At 34.0% G+C, this 22,355-nt stretch overlaps 1 protein-coding gene across 5 annotated transcripts in view; it reads left to right on the top strand.

Annotated features, from left to right (window-relative positions):
* The first annotated feature begins 1,502 nt into the window (after positions 1 to 1,502).
* The window catches only part of didum (dilute class unconventional myosin), a 62,977-nt gene continuing 42,124 nt past the window's right edge, over positions 1,503 to 22,355 (top strand). For all 5 annotated transcript variants that reach the window (XM_089251168.1, XM_089251171.1, XM_089251172.1 and 2 more), the window contains exons 1-13: positions 1,503 to 1,857; positions 6,149 to 6,253; positions 8,699 to 8,810; positions 9,701 to 9,757; positions 10,427 to 10,571; positions 15,008 to 15,164; positions 16,519 to 16,744; positions 16,904 to 17,011; positions 17,343 to 17,452; positions 18,694 to 18,825; positions 19,738 to 19,871; positions 21,383 to 21,464; positions 21,582 to 21,722. In XM_089251168.1, coding sequence (XP_089107294.1) covers positions 1,831 to 1,857; positions 6,149 to 6,253; positions 8,699 to 8,810; positions 9,701 to 9,757; positions 10,427 to 10,571; positions 15,008 to 15,164; positions 16,519 to 16,744; positions 16,904 to 17,011; positions 17,343 to 17,452; positions 18,694 to 18,825; positions 19,738 to 19,871; positions 21,383 to 21,464; positions 21,582 to 21,722 — 1,536 coding nt within the window. In that variant the 5' untranslated portion in view covers positions 1,503 to 1,830. The remainder of the gene's footprint in view (positions 1,858 to 6,148; positions 6,254 to 8,698; positions 8,811 to 9,700; positions 9,758 to 10,426; positions 10,572 to 15,007; positions 15,165 to 16,518; positions 16,745 to 16,903; positions 17,012 to 17,342; positions 17,453 to 18,693; positions 18,826 to 19,737; positions 19,872 to 21,382; positions 21,465 to 21,581; positions 21,723 to 22,355) is intronic.

The following is a 22,355-nucleotide window of genomic DNA, read 5'->3' on the forward strand; positions in this document are numbered from 1 at the left end:
GATTTATGTGAATAACTATATTACATGAGCTATTTTGCGCGTTCTTTTTAGCAACAGGAAATGATTTTGAAAGTAATAGTTTTCGGGAGTGTAAAATATTGATTCGGGCATGTATTATTTTAAGTCACACAGGGCCACAACTGGATGCTTTATCAGCCGTGGCAAGCTCACATTTTGGCACCCCACCCCCGCTTGTAATGCTTAAGGAGACCGGCGCTCGGTGTACCAAACTCACCTGCCCCCCCCCCAGTTATGGCAGCACTGAAGTCACATCCCGGACTGGGCATGTAAATTTTTGGAGCTTTGTCCAGCTCTTGTTGTCAGAGTTGTGCTTGTTTCGTGTTTCTTGTTAGTGTTTCTTGTTACTATAAACTACAACATGTACTTCGTCCATGTTCCTCTGTGGAACTTCTAACGAATTGGTACATATTGGAATGTGCGTGTGCGGTGTACGTGTTGTAAAGTTTGTTTATGCGTAATGCTTCTGATAGTGCTGCCATCTATTTTTCGAACTATGAGTGAAGTGTAATGATCGAAGATTTGTAGCGTTTGTAAGCCTGTTGCTCTCTGTGGTGAGAATTTTTAATGGGGGAAGATCAACTCACATCACACCTCGAAGTTGGGAACCACGGAAAACAAACTTCAGTCGACCACAACTGTGGCGAAGGTGGAGCTCGAATCCTGGTCCTCGCGGTACGAATCCGTCACTATGAACCCTCGACCACCACAGGGTTCTTGCTAGTAATGCTATCTGTCTCCCATACTTTAAAGTGAAGATGGTTAATGCTTGAATTTTTGCCTTCTTGTTGCAAGATGTGGGGGGTGAGGGCATCCTCCTTTCATCAACACTATAGTCACTCATACCGTTCGAAAGACACACGCACGCTCATATATAGAAATCAGCAAATGGTCAGTAGACTGTAAAAACTTTTCTTCGTTCTCAAAAACACGAAAAGAAGAGCATAATATCATTGATGTGGGCGACTTCACACGGATGGATTGATGCTCTTGTCACGGTACAGCGACAACGTACGTCTTCGAAACGTTGTATACAACAGGTTCACTTAATCAATTTCAAACCATCACAGTGCTCGCGCGCGTGTGCATGGGTGCTCGCTCGCTCGCGCCTCTCTCTGGTAATGCGTGACGGAAAACCACGGAAAACATCTCTCAACGAAAATGAAAATAATAATAATAATAATTTTTTTTTAACCACTCGGGATTAAGGAACCACAGCAAGAAACAAAAGAGCAGTGGGGGCGTTAAGAAACTTTTGTTTCCTTTTGTTTCTATTTTTTTTCATGATCATTTCTTTTTCTTAAATCTTTTTCGGAAGCAAACCTACATTGTCTTGGAAGTTTGATTATGCAATCGCCCCCAAAGATCTTTGACAGCATAGGTGGTGACTCGTGAACCGGTTTCAGGTTGGCGAACGAACCTTCGCCTTCACACACCGCGCACACCACCAACAAACAACACACACACATACACACAGGCTGAGTTCGGCTGAGTTCCGCCTTCCTACATCAGCGGAAGCATCTCTCTCTCTCTCGCTCCTGTATTGTATTTGTGTGTGTAATATAGTACCGTATTATATATTTTCTTTCTCCTCCGGTTGATATCGTGTTCAAAGCTGAGTCCCGTGCTTCGTCTCGACAATTCATGTGATGAATATTAAATGTCCTATAGGAGGAAAAAAAAAAGAAATCACCTCTTGGTTGTGATGGCTCCTCTACCCAACGAATTAAAATGAGTTATAGTTGCATCATGGACATCGCTGTGCTCTAATCATTCCCCTATTTTGTTTAACATTTGTGTAATCCGCAAGAAATGTCCACTGCGGATTTATATTCGAAGGTGAGCTCGGACTATAAATAAATTTATTCATTTGTATGTTTATATGATGGAGGTTTTTGTTTGTTTACTGTGATGTCCGTGGTCTCCCCCTCAAGGGTTGGGCTGGCTGTATTTATTAAAAATAAGTTAGCTCTCCACATAAATTCATTATGGGGGTGGGCCCCCCCACCGCCGACGATCTCAGCCTGGGGGGGGGGGGGTTCACGATGGTGTCTAGAGTGGGTGTACTGTACTCGTGGATGTTTATGTTTTCATCATTTGAATGATTTTTTAATGTGATCAGTTTTTTAGATAACCCGCTGGGTGTGTCAAAGCATGGGTCAACCCTGGTGGGGGGGGACTTGAGTATGTAGACCCCCCTCCCCGAAAGCTCTTTAAGGACCCACTTTCAAGGGGTCTGTGTAACCCCTGATAAGAACCTCTTCTAATGAGATCTGCAGTCATACGTGTAAACAGGATCTGCAATTAGATATTTTTTTCACATGGGGAAAGCCTGCAGTTTGTCGCCCAGTTGTAATGTAGAAGGAACAGTTAAAGAATATATATTGGTTGCCTCCTCTAGGCCAGCACATGGGCATCAGGCCTGCCTGCTCTCCCTAATTGTGGCCTGAGTCGAAACTTGTATTCGGTCCATGGGCTAGGTTCCCTCGTTGATGTAATCAAACCTCCCTTTCTTGAAACTCGATATCTTTCAAAAAACTTGTATGTCTCGAAGAAGGAAGAAATGCCTGTATTTTTACTGTAATAAATCAATGCCAAACCATGATGATAGTAAAAAGAAAACATAGAAATTCTTTTGTGTAAATCTGCCTTTTTTCAGAGGTGAAAGGAACCGATAAGGAAGGGATTATTTGTCATAGTAGGCCTATTGCAACTCATTGAGATGATTGATCTTGTCAATCATTGGTGGCTAGTATGAAATAGTGCATAGGGGGAAAGGCAATTCACTTAAAAAAGTGAAGTGGCATAGGTGAGAGGTTGGGATGGACCGGAAATATTGTCCGCTAATGAGGAGTGCCAATTAATGGATGGTGAAACACATTGAGTCCTGTTGACATAATTTTAAAAAAAGTGTCCATCAATGGGAGATGTTTGATACGGCAAGATCCGCTGCATCCACTTATGCTTATAGCATAGATTCAAAAAATTTATTAGCATATTAGGGTTAACGCATTCAGCAAAACAAATGGTTTGGGTCCCGGACAGAGGCCAACGATCAGATCTCTTGGTTACTTATTAGATAGGCCCAAATTATTCGCAGCTCTTACTAGTATAGATGACATTGTGAAGGCTCAAAAAACAGAAAAAAATGTATCACGGCCCCCTGCACCTGGGATTTATCAAGCCCTGCTGGTAATATCATGGATTTCTTTAGTAAATATGTAAATTGATAGGCAGTACTTGCAGCATTACTTTTGTTGTTTGCTGTTGTGATGGTTGCTCTATTAATGAATTATTATAGTTACGTCAAGAGTGTAGTGGGGGGGGGGCCTTGGGGGTTTGTTCCCTCCCCCCCCCAAAATTTGAGAAAATGACAGAAAAAATGGAAAAAGATGGCCAAATCTATTGTTCTATCACTTTGGTCCCCCGAACGAAATTTCTGGATACGCCCCTGAGTTACGTCATGGACATCGTTGTGCTGTACTCATTACCTGTTTTATTTTAACACTTACAATCTGCAAAATATGTCCACTATTGATGTATATTCAAAGGTGAGCTCAGACTCTAAATTTATTTATGTGTGTAGAAGTTTGTTTGTTTACTGTGATGTCTAGAGGCGAATTGCTGTGAAAAGTGGGTGTATTGTAATCGTGGATGTTTGTGTTATCATTATTAACCCTATTACTAACTAACTAAAATAAAAACTGGATGTTAACGTCCTGTACGTCTACATGTTTCTGAGACGTAGAGTTAGTATTCTAGGGTTAAATGATTTTTTACTGCAATCAGTTGTTTCGATAACTCTTGGTGAAGCCCAGAGCTATCTCAATGGGTTCACCAAGGGCGTGGTGGGTCTACAGTATATTAAACCCCCTGATATCTCTCCAAGGTTCTTGGATCCCTGCTTAACAACTTCTTGTAATTAGATCTGCTATCAAAAGGCTTAATTACATTGGGCAAGTTTATTATTTTCCTGCAAATAAAGTAGCTGGCAAGCAAACCAGTTTCAACTATTAGGATGCTACCAACGAATAAGGCAAATATACAAAAAATACAAGCACTCCTAATGCATTTCAACACATAGTGGGTGCCGTCTTCAGAGGAAAAAATATATAACCACTGATCAACACTTGGGTTGGATACCAAATCTTAACTCTCGGTTGTTCAGTGAAAAAAAGGATGTTCGTTCACTTTAAACATTGTGGTCAGAATGGAGCCGAGAGCTTATGTGTAAGACTAATGCAGTACCCTGATTGGATGCTTGCAAAATGGAGCTACTCGATTTGTCTATATGAATTTTCTTATAATGCCTGCTCATAATGAATCTAAGCCATGGCATTGCGATCGGCGGTGTTGATTTATTGTCTTTTAATAATATATTTTTGAAGGCGTGAATATATATGCGTTTGCAGAAATCTAAATCAGCTTTGTGGGGAAAAAATCTCACCTCCTGAAATTTAAATCTGTGGCCCCTCTTGCTAGCAGTGAGCAGCGTTGTTTTATTTTTAACATTCTGGCTTTCAAAAATATATTACTACTTTACTGCATACAAACTCCATCATATATCACCATATGACAATTTCCAACTAGTGGAGTTAGGTGGGAAATAAAGGCGCCATCTACTAGTGGTCATCCCCAGGCTTGAGGTAAAGAACTTTTTCTGATGTTCTTTTGCCTGGATTTAAACCCATGGACCTTGACAGCAACCTTCATAGCGGAAGATGAGCATCTTACCACTGCACCACTTGGGCACTCCAAAAATATATTAGTAAACAACAATAAATCAACGCCGATCACAATGTCATGGCCTAGATTCATTACGAGCGGGAATTGTATGAAAATTTGAATAGGCAAATCGGGTAGCTCCATTTCGCAAGCGTCCGGTAGGGCTCTGCATTAGTTTTACACGTAGGCTCTCAGCTTCATTCTGACCATGACGTTTGAAGTGAATAGACATATTTTTTTCCACTAAGTAACTGAGAGTTAAGATTTGGTATCCAACCCAAAAGGAATCCTTGGTCAGCGTGATTAATAATTAAATATTTTTCCTCTGAAGACAACACACCCACTGTGTGTCGAAATGCATTGGGAGTTTTTGTATTTTTCATATATTTGCTTTATTCATTGATGACTTCTTAATATTCTTGGGTAAAGTTGATCTTTTCTACTACACTTTCAACTCGCGCAGCAAATTTCAACTACACAGGACTAGTAGAATCGCTCACTAGATGAGCAAACAAGCAATTCATTTTCTTTCCCTTTGTCTTTCTCTTTTGTTACGGAGAAAAAAAAAAGGAGCCACACACTTATTGCACCCGTGAGATAACAAAAACGCTGGCGAGTATAGCGAGAAAAGTAGCCCATCCTTCAACTTTGCTCACACCAGCATAACGAGTGGCGAGTTTATGCTTAATAGCGTTATTATGCCGAGTGACTTTTTAGTAGCAGCAAGTAAAACCACAAGCGTGTAGCTAGTTAACTTGTCCAATGTAGTTGAGCTTATAGGCAAGGCCTGTTTTTTATATCAAAAAATGGGGTACATGCACAGTGCCTACCACTTTTTAGGGCCCCGAAATTAATTTCCTTATGTATTTTAGGTGTGGCCCACGTGCCTTCCTGTCCTTGCGTATGCCTTTGCCTATTTTCAATTTGTTTATATCTATCTTCCATGCAAAAGATGGGAAACTGTTATTTTTATAATGAGCATGAAGTTTTTTTTTACTCTTTATATGTTGTAGTTGATTTTTTCTTCGGAGTTTATATATATAGTTGTGTGTGCTCTTGCGCTTTTCAGGCACAAAAAATGCTATTGTTGGCATTCTGCAGAGAGAGAGAGAGAAAGAAAGAGAAAACGAGCTTGTGTGTTTAAATCACCAAGCTATAGAGAAACCACCAGCTCAGTGGTTTGAATAGCTGTCACAGTGAATCTGAACAATTTTGATCCATTCTTTCTCATGTTTTCCTAAGAACGTGCATCTCATTTCTTTTCGTATCATAGAACATTCACCAATGATTTTGTTTTATGCTAATGGATTCTTGAAATCTGGATTATTTTCCTTAAGTAAATATGGTTTGCATATCTTTGTTTTATGCAGAAATTAAAAAAAAATTATTTTATCTTATTTGATAGGGTGCTCGAATATGGATACCAGATCCTGAGGAAGTGTGGGTACCTGCAGAAACAACCCAAGATTTCAAAGCTGATCAGCTGCACATAGTCTTCGAAGATGGACGGGTATGTATCAATATTTTGTTGTGATCATCTTTCTAGTTTTTTTCCTTAAAAATTATCATATATGCCATAAAAATGTCATATATCACATTATTGTAAATGTACATTACATTTACATTACATTATCGTAAATGTAAGTGATTCATAAATGAAAAATATTTTTAACCTTAAGGGTTAAAAAGTGAGTTTAAAAAATTTAATATATTATTTAAAAAATTTTCAATTCAATTCAATTTCAATTCAAATTTATTTTAAAATTTGTGTGAATACATGTTATATTATATTATTGGCAACCAAGGAGACAGATGTCCCATAGTGGTTGCTACAATGAATAGGTTTAAAAAATATAGTACAGTGACTTTTCACATGTCATATCCCTTCATTTTTTTCCATTGTGTGCCTTAGTAAAAGATAATTTTGAGAAAATAATTAAAGAAATTTGAAAACAATTTTAATGAGAGAGACAGGATTGATAAGATGGAGTCGTATGAAAAACCCATATCTTTTATGAGAACTTTTTTTTGCTGATTTTTGTAAATGCATTAATACTTGCTAGAGTTAAAATGGCATCATGACCCCAGTTACATGACCAGAATTTTCACAACACCAGTTAAGGGTTAAAATGATGTGTAATGTACCCAAGAGTACCTATTTTAATCAGACTTCAGTATAGGGTCACCCCTAGTAACCTAGATAAAAAATAATTTTATAAGCAGGGTGACTTAGTAATGAGTAAATCTGAATTAGCTAATTCTGATGGCATACAATTAAAAAAAATACATGATGAGCATTTTGACATTAAAAGAGGCAGGGGCTGCTCGTGAAGGAGGCACGCAGGTGTGTGCCTCCCTGAAAATTATGTCATTCATTTAATTCTTTAAATGGATTTAATACCAATTAATGCTATTGAATTTTTTTCTTCATTTCTAAAATTAATTTAATAAATTAGAAAAGAAAAATTTTTGGAAGCATTGATAAAAAAAGCCCAGTAAAATACAAGTCATGTGTTGAAGGTTTGGCAGGAGAGAGCTCTTTGTTCTTCTCCAAAGTAGAATGTGCCAACAATTAGCGCTACTGCAGAACAGTTCGGAAGAATTTTAAGAAAAAGTGCTAAAAACACTATTACATATATGGGGATTTTTACCGCAGAACATTTCCAGTCAGCCAAGGGCTCGTCGCAGAACAGTGCTAAACATTCTGCTTTGGGGGTGTTCTTTCCTCTTTGGCTGCTTTCCATTGCATGCCATATGAGATATCCTTTGGTAATATAAAACCAGACGAAGGAGAAAAGGGGATGGTTAGTACAAGGCTATTATGCTCGTTTTTGGGCACACACAAATCATCATTTCTTTTAAATCTACTACCTTTTAGATGTTTTGTATCTTCTAAGTTTCTTAAATCACCAAGGAATGCTATAAAAAAGACAAAAAACTGACAGAAGGCTAAAATGGGAGCTTCAAAATTGAATAAATGAGAATCTACAGGAAGATAAGGGATACTCTGAAGATATTTTTTATCTTACACTAATGTGCACGACCAACACTAGCTATGACCCAGTCGAGTTGGTAGGTGTCCCCATCCATTTGTGATTTGGTCAGCTCATTTCTGTCTGTGATTAAATGCAGATGGAAAAGATAAGCTGCTAGAATGTCAAGACTGTTCAGTTTGATGCCAAGAGTCTTGCACTGAATAAACACTTTCTGGAAACATTGATTCCTTGTTTAAGGCGTTTTCTAGTAGCTGAATCATTTGGCATGATATGGTTCAAAAAATTTCAGAAATAAAAAGAAACGTGCATTGAGGTACAAGATTGAGGTACATGAGTACCCGATAACATGAGTTAATCGGGCTCTAGTGAGAGTATTCTGATGATGATTGGCATAAAAATTTTCAACTCACGATGCTGCTGTTTTATATTAGCACATGCATCCATATTAATGAAAATGTTCATTAGCCAAATCTGCCTTCAGAAGCAGAAAAATCATGGAAAAATATTCAGTAGCCGAAAAATTCTTAATCCATTTGTTAGCCGAGGTGTATTGTGTGGACCAGCCGAGGTATTATTGTGTCCAATTTGAAAAAATTCTTGGTGCCTATAAAATTTTGCCGGCTCCAAATTTTTTTTTGCATTTGTCAAGCGTTGCTTTACATGGACAAATTTTCATTGCAATTGACTTATATAAAAATTCAATTCATGTGTAGACTCAGCTGTATTTGTCACTTTATTTCTTCAAATTTTCTCATTTAAACTTGGTGCACATGATGTTAATATTGTAGAATCAGTTTCTACTCCCTCTGGTGTTTACAAATGCCAGTGCCTGAATCTGATTTTAAAAAAATTCTTGTAGAATATGAAAATTATATCAAAAATATGAAGTATTGTGATTGTTGTTGTAATTTATTTAATAACTGCATCTATTGTTTTTATTTTATTTTTATATTTCTTAGACTGATGTTCTTAAAATATCATCCAAAGAAAACCTACCACCACTTAGAAATCCTGATATACTGATTGGCGAAAATGATCTCACTTCACTATCCTACTTGCATGAACCAGCAGGTAATTAAATATGCAATTTCTGTTTCAGCAAACATTTTTATGTTTTTTTCTTTTAAAATTACATGCAATGTAAACGTGTGAGAGATCGGCTTATCTCTCAAAGTTGCTTGTGTAATGGAAATTGGAGTCTGTGGCACAAAATTTTCAGATTTTATGGCAGTGTGTCTTTTAACTGAGGAAAATGATATAAAGTCACTGAGAAGTTGAAAATTTTTCTTTTAGTATCATTTGTCTTGTGATTAAAATCATTCTTGGCTCCTAAGAGATTTTGCTGGCACCAAATTTTTTTTTTGATTTGTCAAGTCCTGGGTTAAACTATATATATTATACTATCTCAATATTTTTACAAGATAACAATCATTTCAATATTTAAATATTTGAGACGGCTTGACAAATCTGAAGCACCAAATCACTACTGTGACTTAAAAAATGGAACTGAGGCCTAATATGTATGATTGCTAAACTAAAAAGTCGATAAGCAACATGAAATTTTTAAGATTTTTTTCAGCCTACTTATACTGAAATGAGTTTTTTAAGTCTTGGAATCCATTTTTTGGACCATTTTTTGTGAAAACGACTTACATGGATATCTCAAAGCTTCGGAGCTTTCATATGTTGAATGAGTTTGTTATGACTTTCCCTCATGTGTTCCATGTTTGTTATTTGAATACAATGATACCTCGGCTTACAAATGTAATTTCGGAACAAATTATCTTCATTAGCTGAAGCATCACTGTATTTACTTAAGTTGGTGAATTTTTATCGAAGAATTTTTTTTAAGATTTTTCACCCTCATACATAAAATTACTTGCAAGATGAGATAGATGCTTTTAGCTTGAAGCTTTGCTATATTTTAGATAATTATTGAAAACTTTGTATTTTCATTTCAGTGCTTTACAACTTGCAAGTGCGTTTTTGCAATCATAATGCCATTTATACATATTGTGGTAAGTATTTTTGATAAAGATTTTGAAATAACCAAACCCTCTGTAAAATGTTTCATGTTTTTTGAGAAGAAGGCTGTTTACCGATTTTGTTCAGGTGATAGTGCTCCCCCCCCCCCCCCAACTCTGAGAACAGCAATAAAAAAAAAACTAAGGAAAAGAGAAATACTGTATTTTTTCTATAATTTTTTACACTCAATATTTATATTGTATGCATGTTCCTATACAACCCCTAAGGGAAGGCAAATAAAAGTTATATTTCAAACACTGTCTCTCTATTGCCAAGATACAAAGTGTCAAGTTAGGTGAGATACCTCTTCATTTTGCTGAAAGGGTTGAGATTCACATGTTAAAAAAGATTCACTGATAAAATGTTATACAGGTCACAATTTCCTATAAGCTGCATGTGCCAATGAATGTTTTTAAAGGTTATATGTTTATCTCGGGTGTAGCCAGAAATTTCGTTTGGGGAGGGGGGACCGAAGTGCTAGAACAATAGATTTGGCCACCTTTTTCCTTTTTTTCGGTCATTTTCTCACATTTCAAGGAGGGGGAACTAGACCCTAAAATCCCCCCACCCTCTACGCCCTTGGTTTATCTCAAGTATATAAATTCTGTGCATATATGCAGTATGATAATTTAATAAATATGTATAATTCTCATTAATTCAAGGGATTGTCCTGGTTGCCATCAACCCGTATGAAGAACTGCCAATATATGGCAATGACACTATCATGGCCTACAGGGGGCAGTCGATGGGTGACCTGGATCCTCACATATTTGCGGTATCGGAAGAAGCATATACTCAGATGGAAAGGTAATAGAAGTCTATGTATTGAAAAGATCTCACATGAGTCAAGTTTTCAATTTAAAACTTTATTGATTCCCTTTGTATAATAACTGCTCAGAAAAAACAGGTTTTTTTAATGTTCTTAAAGAAATTTTATAGTTTTAGCGAGAGTGTACTGGCACTGCTGATTCCAAATCTGGCATTGGTTTTGCCAGGTTGGTTCTAGTTTTTGAGATAAAGAGAAAATTTCTATGGTAATACATAAGCCAGCATACAAATCCCATAGTTAGTATGCATTTTCTCAGAAACTAGAGTCAATCTGACAAAACCAATACCAGATTTGGAATCAGCACCCTAAAGTGACTCTAAAATCATTGAAATATCTTTGCCAATGATTTACTGTATTTATTTATAATGCACATTTTCAATGGTTTGTACGCTGCTTATGTATTACCATTGAAATTTAATTTTCACTTTATTTCAAAAACTAGAGCCAATCTGATGAAACTGATGTCAGATTCAAAATCATCCTAAACTCAAATATCTTTGAGAACAAAATCAGTGTTGAGCAATGGAATCCAGGGCTGGACGAATTCCAGGTGCCAGGTTACCATGGTGACTAAAAAAATGGTATTGGTGCCTAAAATTTTCTTCCTGTAGTTACAAAAGTGTAGACCAAAGGGAAACACAAAATGTTTGAAATTTGTAGCAGCATATTTGCCAACGTGAAACAGGGTCACTATGCCCTGAAAAAGTCAAAAGAATCATTATGTTGGACCTTTTCTTCTGGGTAAAAAAAATTTTGGCGCCTAGATTTTTTTTCATTTGTCCAGCCCTGGGGGACTTTGGACTGCTAAAGAGATGTTTAATTTTTTAACTATAAAATGATGCAAGATAAAAGGCATAATAAACATGATGGTATTAAAAAAAAAGCTTCAATAAAATAAATATCTATACAAATACAAATACAACGCCACAACAGGCAAAATGCCCAACGAGGTGGCTGATAAAAAGATGGCCATAAAAATATGGTTGTCATATGTTTCAAAAATACAGCAACCCAATTAAAAATGCAATTAACACAAATTACAAACAATATATACACATGATAAAATATTATACGATGCCCATAAAGATTACTTATGGTTGTCTTATTCTAAGAATGGATAGCTTCTCGATTTACCCCAACATGTTTATCGTATTTCTTTTTAAACGTGTCAATTGTGTTACAATTTACTACCTCCGGGGGTAAGCTATTCCATTTATTAACAACCCTATTGGAGAAAAATTCCCTGCGACACCATAACCTTGCATTGTCCCTCACCAATCGATCTATGATTAGATATATTATACTAATGTTTACAACACATTACAACCCTTTTTATTACCAGTAGTATGATCAAATAAAAATTTTTGTCTGTCAGTGAAAACTCAAGTCCACCATAATATTGGGACAGGTCCAACTTCAGTGGTCAAATGGGAGAGGCGTTTTTCATTGCTTGGCAAAGGAGCTGTTAAACCATATCTGGTGCATAGTTTATCCTTATCCCTATCATAATTAGACAGATTGCGCAACAGTGATTTTCATTAGTTCTATACAGCAAATGAGGGACACAATGGTCGATGTATAACTTTTTGTGGCATATTAAGTTTTATAGACCTAAAAATGTACGAAAACAAGAAATTGGTTCGTTTCAAATACAAATACAAGGCCACAAGAGGCAAAATGCCTAACGAGGTTGCTAAGAAAAAGATGCCCATAACAAGTATGGATGTCTTACATTACTAAAATACAGCAACCCAATTAAAAATGCAATAAAAAAAATTATAAACAATAGATATATACATGACAAAATATTACGCAATGCCCATAATGTATTTATGGTTGTCTTATTCTAAGTATGGATAGCTTCTCGATTTACCCCAACATGTTTATCGTATTTCTTTTTAAACAAAATTGTGTTAGGATTTACTAGAGATGTAAAATTCCCTAGAATAATCTTTCGGAGAATATTCTCATCGAGGAGAATATTCTCTGCTAGGACTACTATTATAAATAACTTCAGAATATTCTTATAAGTTCTTGATGAGAATATTCTCTTATTTATAATATGGTTACATATAATATCCTTGAGAATATTCTCTGGAAAGACTATTTTCATAAATTACTGGTGAATATTCTTATAGAAAATAATAAGAATTATTCTGAAGTTGTTAATAATAGTCCTTCCAGAGAATATTCTCGAATATTCTCCTCTATGAGAATATTCTTAAGTTACCAAAATATTTCCAGAGAGTATTATCAAGAATATATGTAATAACATGTATTATAATAAATAATCTTGATAAAGATCTTGAGAATGATTATTATTTTTGTATAATAATTATTTTTGATAAGAATATTCTCTAGTAATTTATAATAGTCCTTTGAGAATGGAACATATTCTCTGGAGAATGTCCCTGTCTCTCTTCCCGTCAAGAAGATGGGTATATTGAAGTTTGTAGACCACAATATTAAAGTTTGAAAGCAAGAAAAGAAATGCGAGTGATACAGAATTTAAGTGTGTGCATTGAAAAAACAACAGTTCTGTATCTTCTTAGAATGAAGGTGATTGTGTAATAAGTGCTTCCTTTATCAATCAACTTCGATTTAATTTCTTTTGTGTTGTGAACTTATTTCTGAAAATTTATCTAATTTTAAAATAACTTTTTAATGTTTTAATTTAATGGTTTCTAAAATCTTTATAACCAAACTTTTAAAACCTCTCATCATGACCTGGAGAATATTCTGAGAATATTCTCGAATGAAAGTTGTCATTGGGGGGGGGGGGGTGATTATACCAAAAATTGTTTTGCTGTAAATGTTTCAGGCAATGAAAACTGATTTATATTTCACAATATAAACAAAATTAGTAAAAAAAATTAAAAAAAATGATTCAAAAGAAAAATGAATATTCTCGATTATTCTCCAATTTTTACATCCAGGAGAATATTCTCACCTCACATCTCTAGGATTTACTACCCTCAGGGGTAAGCTATTCCATTTATTAACAACCCTATTAGAGAAAAATTCTCTGCGACACCATAACCTAGAATTGTTCCTTACCTATTGATACTGGTGTCTCCTTGTAAAAGCAGCCAATTAGCGGCAAATTAATAAATCATGGTCCATCCTGTTGAAAATTTTAAACACTTCGATCATATCTTCCAGACAGCTGCATTTATCAAGCCCCATGTGCTAATAAGGGCACGTGTAGCTCTTCTCTGCACCCCTTCAACCAAGTCTATGTCCTTCTGTAGGTATAGTCTCTAAAACCTTACTCCAGTCTATGACGATCCAAGCCTTGGAAAAGCCGAATGACTTTCGGAGAATGCGAAGAGACCTTTTTTTTTTAAAATGAAACCAAGCATTCTATTTGATTTTTTGACCAACAATGTTCAGAAAACCTAAGCCACTCGTTAATGAGAATTTCCAAATTGGTAACCCTAGTTGCATCCAGGATAGTGACAGCATTCAACTCGTAAGAGAACTGTGGATTGTTTGAACCAAAATGAGCAACCATGCACTTGTGAATACTAAACTTCATGCTCCATTCATTTGCCCATGTTCCAATCCTATTCAATTGGGTCTGAAACAACTCCCTATTGCTTTGATTCCCAACTACCCCCATTAGCTTCACATCATACTATGTTAATATCACAGCGTCTCTGATAACTCTAATCTTTTCGTTTTTCAATTTTTTCATTAAAATTATTTTTCACTGTATAGCCAACTACTTCTACCAAAAATGTCAATATACAGTGGCTTAACCTATTTTTAGATTTCCATGGGTATGTATTTTTGTCACTTTGTAGCATTAGTTACTAAATTATTAATGTACTTTGATAATGATAATTGCTACATTGGTATTTTTTTTATAATTTATCTAAAAAATAAAAAATAAGTCCTAATATAACAGAAGTGACTTTGTAAATATGATTTATACCAAGTTTAAATCTAAATTTTAATACCTCAACTAGTCAAGGTCGCACCACAAACAAAAGATTGTCCCTGATGTTTCAAGCAAATCTGACCTTAATTGTTACAAATTCTTGTCAACATTAATATTTATACAAAGGTTTTAACAACTGGCTGTTGCAAGGATGAATTTTTTGAAAGAGAGGAAATTCAAATGCCTTTGTGGGGAATCGAACCCATGTCCTTTCACTTTCTGGGTGAACATCTTCGCAACAGCCAGTTGTTAAAAACCTTTGTATGCATAGCAGAGTGATGTCATCCTTTCATTGATGTTTATTCCCAGTTTTATGTGGATATAGCTGTTAGATTTATTATCTGTCACTGAATATGTCATTTGACTATTTGTGTCAATGAGACGATCTTCTTTGCCCATGAATTTCATATTTCATAAACATCTTTTGAAGTTATTTAGTTTTATAATATTTCTATTATACCATTTATCAAGGGAGAGTCAGAATCAATCTATCATTGTGAGTGGTGAATCAGGAGCTGGTAAAACTGTCTCAGCAAAGTATGCCATGCGGTATTTCGCCACTGTTGGGGGATCCGCCACAGAAACTCAGGTTGAAAAGAAAGTTTTGGCATCAAATCCAATTATGGAGGTAAGTTTTGGTAGTTACATCTGTCGGACATAGGTGGAGATAGACTTGGAAGTCTGGGGGGGGGGGAAAATGATGATGTCAATTCATATATACATTACATTAGGTCAGTCGACTCCACCTTTGATGCTGGGGGGCAATGCCCCCACATCCCTTCCCCCGTATCTCTGTCCATGCTGTTGGATATGATTTAATTTTTCTGGATATTTACTATAGCAATTGCATTTGATTGAAACTCAAACTAGCTTGACATTTTTTGAAATTCTTCACAAACCACAGGAAAAAAATTAATGTTAAGAAATAACATTGTTTTTAATAGGAATTATTTTTTATTTTGTTTATAAACTAAGGCTTTACGAATTCAGACTTTCGTATTATTATAAGTTCATTATATACATATTCTTATATGCATTCATTTTATTTTGTGTTTGCCATCGCCCATCAGTTATTTATATGTATGAATCATTTGAAACTTTTTGAATGTCATGCTGAAGATATATAATGTAGTCCATGTGTTGCAGCTATTTCACAAAAATGTTATGTCTAGACAGACTTTTTGAAAGAAATAAATCGCACCAGTTTGTATTCAGTTACCATATTCCTTTGCATTAGCTGGCACGTTGTAAAACTTGGGGGGGGGGGGGACCAGGTTTTTTAAATGTTAGTCAGGTCCATTCTTGGCATGCTAAGCAAGTGATGTTTAATGAGGTTCTTAGAATACATTCAGAAGACTGATATAAATTTATGTTAAGTACGAAATAAATACGTGAACCAGACAAATAATGATTTATCACATAGCAAACATGTTTTACTCAGTAATGAGAATTGAGCATTTACTTATTACTCTAATTTAATTATTAACCTAATATGTGAATTACTGATAGTGTATATAAAAAAATTTTCTGCATGCTTAGAGATTGAAGAAATATGCTGTATTTTTTGTGTTGTATCAATGTTTAGAACTGTAATTCTATAATTTTTCGCTCTTATATCAATTTTACATGAAATTTTGCAAGATATGAATTTCAGTTTTACAAGAAACAAAAAAATTCCCAATGTCTAGTAGTTTTTTCATTCAACTCATTTAATATATGTAGACAAATATGCTTAGTATCCAACATTTTTAATAAATCAAGATCCTGAAATACAAAGAGTAGACAAGGCTCAATTCAATTGATTCCTAAAGTTCAGATATTTGAGAATTATCCAGAATCTTTGACTGTGGTTTCCTGGCATACTGATTCCTCCCCTTGCTGTTTCCTACTATGCTAGCTAATTAACTGTCTGAGATTTAAGCTCAAATGTGGTTGGAGTCTGAGTAAAAATTTATAACTTTTTATCTCCTAATTTTATTCAGGCTATTGGTAATGCAAAGACCACAAGAAATGACAACAGTTCAAGGTTTGGAAAATACATTGAAATAGATTTCAACCACAAGTATAACATAATTGGTGCTAACATGAGGACCTATCTGTTAGAAAAATCAAGAGTGGTCTTTCAGGCTCCAGAAGAACGAAACTATCACATATTCTACCAACTTTGTGCCTCTGCTGATCTTGATGAATTGCAAGATTTACAGTTAGGTAAGTTAATTTTATCTTATCTCTGAGGATTATATCCAACATATTAATGTATTTTCATTATTAGCCCGAATTTTTTGTGTGCAAAATTATTGCATCTATTGAAAAAGCTATTATTTTGTACTGCTACCAAAATACAACTAAGAATTTTTACTTTTATAGGAGATCAAAGTGATTTTCATTATACAAATCAGGGGGATTCCCCAGAAATACCCGGTGTTGATGATGCTAAAAATTTTCAAGACACAAGGAATGCTTTTACATGCTTAGGTGATTTTATGACTTTTGCTTTTAACTTTGTGCAGATTTTTTTTTCCAAAACACTTATAATGGTCATTGATGTGCTAATTTATATAAAGTTTATGAATTTCAGAATGTATCTAATAACTGAGTATATATCATTTGAGTTCAGCTTGTTCCATTAGTTTTATCACAAGGACTATATTTTTTCATCTAATGTAACTATTACTATTGACTTTGTTGGGCAGTTTACTTGTTGTGACATTTCTAATTGTATTTAGAAGGTTATTATTTGGATATTGGTAGATTATATTTTCTTATGTTCTTCATGATAAGTTTATTATGACTTGTCCTGCTGCAGGTTTTACTGAAGCGCAACAGATGATGATGTTCCGTATTTTGTCTTCCATCCTCCACCTTGGGAATGTCACCATAAAAAGAGGAGATGATGCCGAAAGCTGTGTTGTTTCGGTATACATTGAAATATGTTACATAATTAGATTAGTTATTAATCCTTAAACTTTGCGAATAGTAGGAGATATACCTATCCATATGCACAAGAGAAAGATTTCTCTTGTTCTCCTATATCGACAAATCACCTTTAAATGATCCAGCAGCCAAACTAAGCTCATTGATTTATCGTCTATTGGTGATGAGAGTAGTTTAGGTTTGAAGAACAAGAGTACTGAGTTATGTTTCTTATGTGCTGGTTGCATTTATGAAACTTTTGATGCAGTAATCTTTGTTGCATAAATATTATAACATTTGAACTCTATAATACTGAATGCTAAAATGACTATGTATTTTGTTTTATAGGGTTTTAAGCATGCTTTTCAAAGGAATGTAAATTTTTTTTGTTCAGTAAATTCATCATTATTTCATAAAATGCCACTTTAAATTTTTCTTTTCATAAAAATGCTAATGCCATTTAAACCTGGTAAATGGTATATTAATACCATAAGTCAGGGATGGTCAAGTCCCAGGTGCCCGATCGCCATGGTGACTAGGAAATTAGTATTGCCACCTAGAATTTCCTATGTGTGGGTATTAAATTCAAATCTGGGGACAATAAAAATTTTTTGGATTTTATATCAGTTTATCTATCAATGATGAAGACTGTAACCATGTCTTGGAAAAGTCGAAAGAAATACTATTTTTGAGCTGTTTTTTTGCGTAAAAAAAATGTTTAGTACCTAAAAAATTGTTCTAGTGCCTATATCTTTTTGCAATTTGTCAAGCCTTGCTATGAGTAACAAAAATATAATTAATAATATAGCAGTTTATATGAAAATATAATAAACAAATTTTTTGTATGTATGAATGGGCTCATAAAAGAAGGTTTAGATTTTGTTATGCGTTGTTGTATTGTGTGCATGTATATATGTCATAGCAGAAGGCCTGAAGATCTTTAAACCATAGGATTTATAAGTAAATGTTATGTTTACCATAGCAAAGAGGTCATTTACTGTTAGATACCAAATTCATTTATTTTGGATAATAAAATTTTTATAAATCACATTATCAACTTTATGTAAGCCTATATCATCATACTTTCATTTATCAATTGTACATCTGGTATTTCAGTGTTTTTCCATCCTTTACCACCATGGTGTCATAAATCCTAGTATTTACCGGTAAGACTTAGGATTAGCTGATTTTCTGGTTTTACTGCAACATGTATGCATATACTTATTGCAGCTGTTTGATTAAAGGTGAATGATCCTCACCTGGTTGCTGTTTGTGATCTCCTGGGCATCGATTGCACTCAGATGAGTACATGGCTGTGCAATAGAAAGATACAAAGTATGAGAGAAGTCATCACAAAAGAGTTGACTGAATCACAGGTGAGTTTCAGGATAAATTCATGAAGAGTATTCCATGTATTTTTTTCCTGCTCATTTACAGTAAGCCTTTGGCCAAAACTTGGAAGATATTGAAAATTTTCCAAATTTTCTTTGCATACAAAACATGTTATTTTTCACATAAATGTACCTCACACATTTGATTCGAAAATAAAGTTTTCTGATGAACCGCCCTTTATAAAGTTTCCTTGTTCTGGATTTAAATAACATTTGAATCTAATAAGTTTGAATCTAATTTTAATCTTATTTTTGCTCCTTTAGTTTTGAACATGCAATGTAAGCTCAGTCCATATTATTGGAAAAAATATGATACATAGTTATTGAGGTTTTAAATAGCAGATATAGAACAGTTTATACACACATATTTATAGTACTGTTGAGCCCGGGTATAACAAAGTCCCATGAAAATATGACAAAAATTCCCTTTAACCAATACTTTCTAATATCCAATTTTGTTATAAGTGGGCTCGACTGTATATAATTATATACATTAGGCACACACATAGATATATACATGTGCTAAATTGCATGCATACATACCTGTAAACCTTCCTTCCATTTTACATCACCATCTGTCACAAAGTTTGAATGCAAATAAGATATTTTTATTTTTCAAAGTTGCGTTCTGTGATCTGTTTTACGAACGATGTGTAAAATGATCTTGTGTTTGTTTTGAATGTCTTGGATATTCTTTAATAATGCATCCAGTTATTGTAGCAGCTCTAGAACAACTCTCATGCGCAGAATATGCCATGGTATGACAAAAACTATACAAGATTTACTTTGAGAATTAGTTATTATTCAGTTTCAATCCAATAATGAATGGAGGTTTTGTTCCTTAACTTAATGGATAAAAGAATCGTTAATTGATGTATCATTAATTTTTCTTTACAGGCTATGTTTGCTAGGGATGCTCTGGCAAAGCATATATATGCACAGCTGTTTTCTTGGATTGTTTCTCAGATTAACAAATCACTAGCATCAAGCAAGAAAATTCATAAATTCATAGGAGTGCTGGACATATATGGGTGAGAGTAAGATATAACTTACATTGAAAATATTTTTTAGACAATTTTTTTTTGCTCTATCACAAATTTAAGTAAACCATGCTGCAACAACTCCTAGAGACCTCTGTATTTGACTCAGTATATTCACAGGGAAAAAAATCACTTGGATAACCCAAACAAAGGTATACGAGTCCGTATAATGTCATGGAGAGTACACATTGCTGGAAGATAGAACAGATGGACTACAAATTTTCCAAATTGTTATCCCCTAAAATGATAAATGACTAAGAACATTCTCCCAAACAAGATGAAACAATGGATTCATAATTTATCTGAAGGCAACTAAATGCAAAGCATCAGACAGAAGAAAATGTTGAAAATTAGAGATCTACATCTAGCAGGAGATTGGATTATCTTCTTCTCATCATCTATTTTCAATCTCATAAGAAAATATGAATTGCCTTACAAAATGTTATCAGAGAGACAATGTAAAAAAGATATCAATATAATGTAAAAAAAATATTATGGATAAATTGTAGTTATAATTATGTGCATCTTGTTCATTCTAAGTTTTGACCAATGAGAACAAATTTTCATCTCATCAGGCAAAGTTGTTAACGAGAAGGGCTGTACTTTTTCTCAACATTTTCTCTCCATTTATAAAACTAAAAAAAATCCTCCCCTAAAAAAAATTCCTGTACTCTCAAAATTATTTTATTGTATGTATCAGAAGTCACATGCATCTCCCATGAACCTTATTCCTTATTTCAGTATGTTGAAAAAAAAGTTGAATAGATCAAGGGGTACCATTTTTAAAGGTTTTAAGTATATATTTTTTTTTAATGCCAAAACGTAAATGATTTTAAGGGTTCAAAAATTTTCATACAAAAACCTAATACAGTAAAACCCCTTCTTAACGGCCACCCTTCCATTGCAGTCAAATAATAATTTCCCATTGTATAACAAAAGTACACATTTCAAACCCCTTATTAACAGTCACTTCTCTTTTACGGGTAATTTTTTTTTGTCTTGTTGCTGTTCGTAAAAGAAAGATTTTACTGTACTAAAATTTGCTACATCAATTTTCATATTTTTGTGAGGTATATTATACCTCTATGAATTGACATTACAAGTGTAAGAAATATGATAGTGATTTGAAAGATTTTTTTTTTTTATTCCTTCACCTAGGAAAAAATTAATTTATTTTGCATTTCAAGTGATAATATATTTTGCATTAAATAAACTTGAGGCAGAGATAGTTTCCTTTACATGCAGATGACAACAGAATTTAATTTTTTGATATTTAACACTATTTGAGAATATTTTTTATCATTTTATAATTATAAAAATTCACTCTTGCTGAAATTCATGACTGAAACACTAATTAAAAATATTTAATGTACTAGAGGAAATGAATGAATTTAGGCTGTGTGTGTGTGATTGTTTGTACTTGAGAAACTTATAACTGATTATCAATATGTTTGAAAATTATAATGGGTAAACTATAATGGCCGTTCATTTCCTTTGTACAGTTTTGAAACATTTGAAATAAACAGTTTTGAACAATTTTGTATCAATTACGCAAATGAAAAATTACAGCAGCAGTTCAACATGGTAGGTGTGATCTTTATTTTTTTTGTGTATTTCAAATTAAAATTTATGAGATGACAATTTTTTTTGTTTTCTCTTGTTTCATGACTTAATATTTTTATTTAAATTCTATTTTAATAGCATGTTTTCAAGTTAGAACAAGAAGAATATGTTCGGGAACAAATTGAATGGAAATTCATAGACTTCTACGATAATCAACCTTGCATTGATCTCATTGAGAGTAAACTTGGCATATTGGATCTCTTGGATGAAGAATGTAAAGTTAGTAAAATCTTTCAAGTACTTTGACCATTTTTTTTAAACATCATTTAACTTAAACACATATTTCCAGTGGTTTTACGTTCCATTTAATTTTTATTATTTCGAATGTTTTCATGGTATTTTTAATGAATTTAAGAATTTTATAATAGACTTGTGTGCAGCTCAGATACTTCAAAACAGTTTTATTAATGATATTTTATAAATTAATTATCTCATTTTACTGTAAATCCCATAGATTCATTGCTTTTCTTGGAGTTGGTAGTTTTCTTGCAGGTTTGTGTAAAACCTGAAGCCCACAGAATTTCACAAAGCTAAATCTTTTCTGAGAAAGACTACAATACTAGCTTATATCATCTCTAATGCAATTATCTGTTGCATCATCCCTAGCAGGGTTATATGTACTTCAAAGAATACTATACTTCTGGGCTATCAAAGAACTAAAGAACTTATAATTCAGTGTGTTTTGAAGGTATTGAGAAACATGCACATTTAAATGATAGTACCTCAAATGATAGTCTGACAGTGATGATAATTAATTTGGAGACAAAAATGACGCAAATGGTGAGGATATAGTTAAAGATCAAGACAGTCACTGAGCAGAAAAATTCTTCGGGAAGTACTTTTATTCAAGAA

Source organism: Pholcus phalangioides, unplaced genomic scaffold (assembly GCF_987345545.1).
Source record: "Pholcus phalangioides strain wild (caught in Gottingen) unplaced genomic scaffold, Ppha-v1.0 ptg000024l_1, whole genome shotgun sequence".
Lineage (NCBI taxonomy): Eukaryota > Metazoa > Arthropoda > Arachnida > Araneae > Pholcidae > Pholcus > Pholcus phalangioides.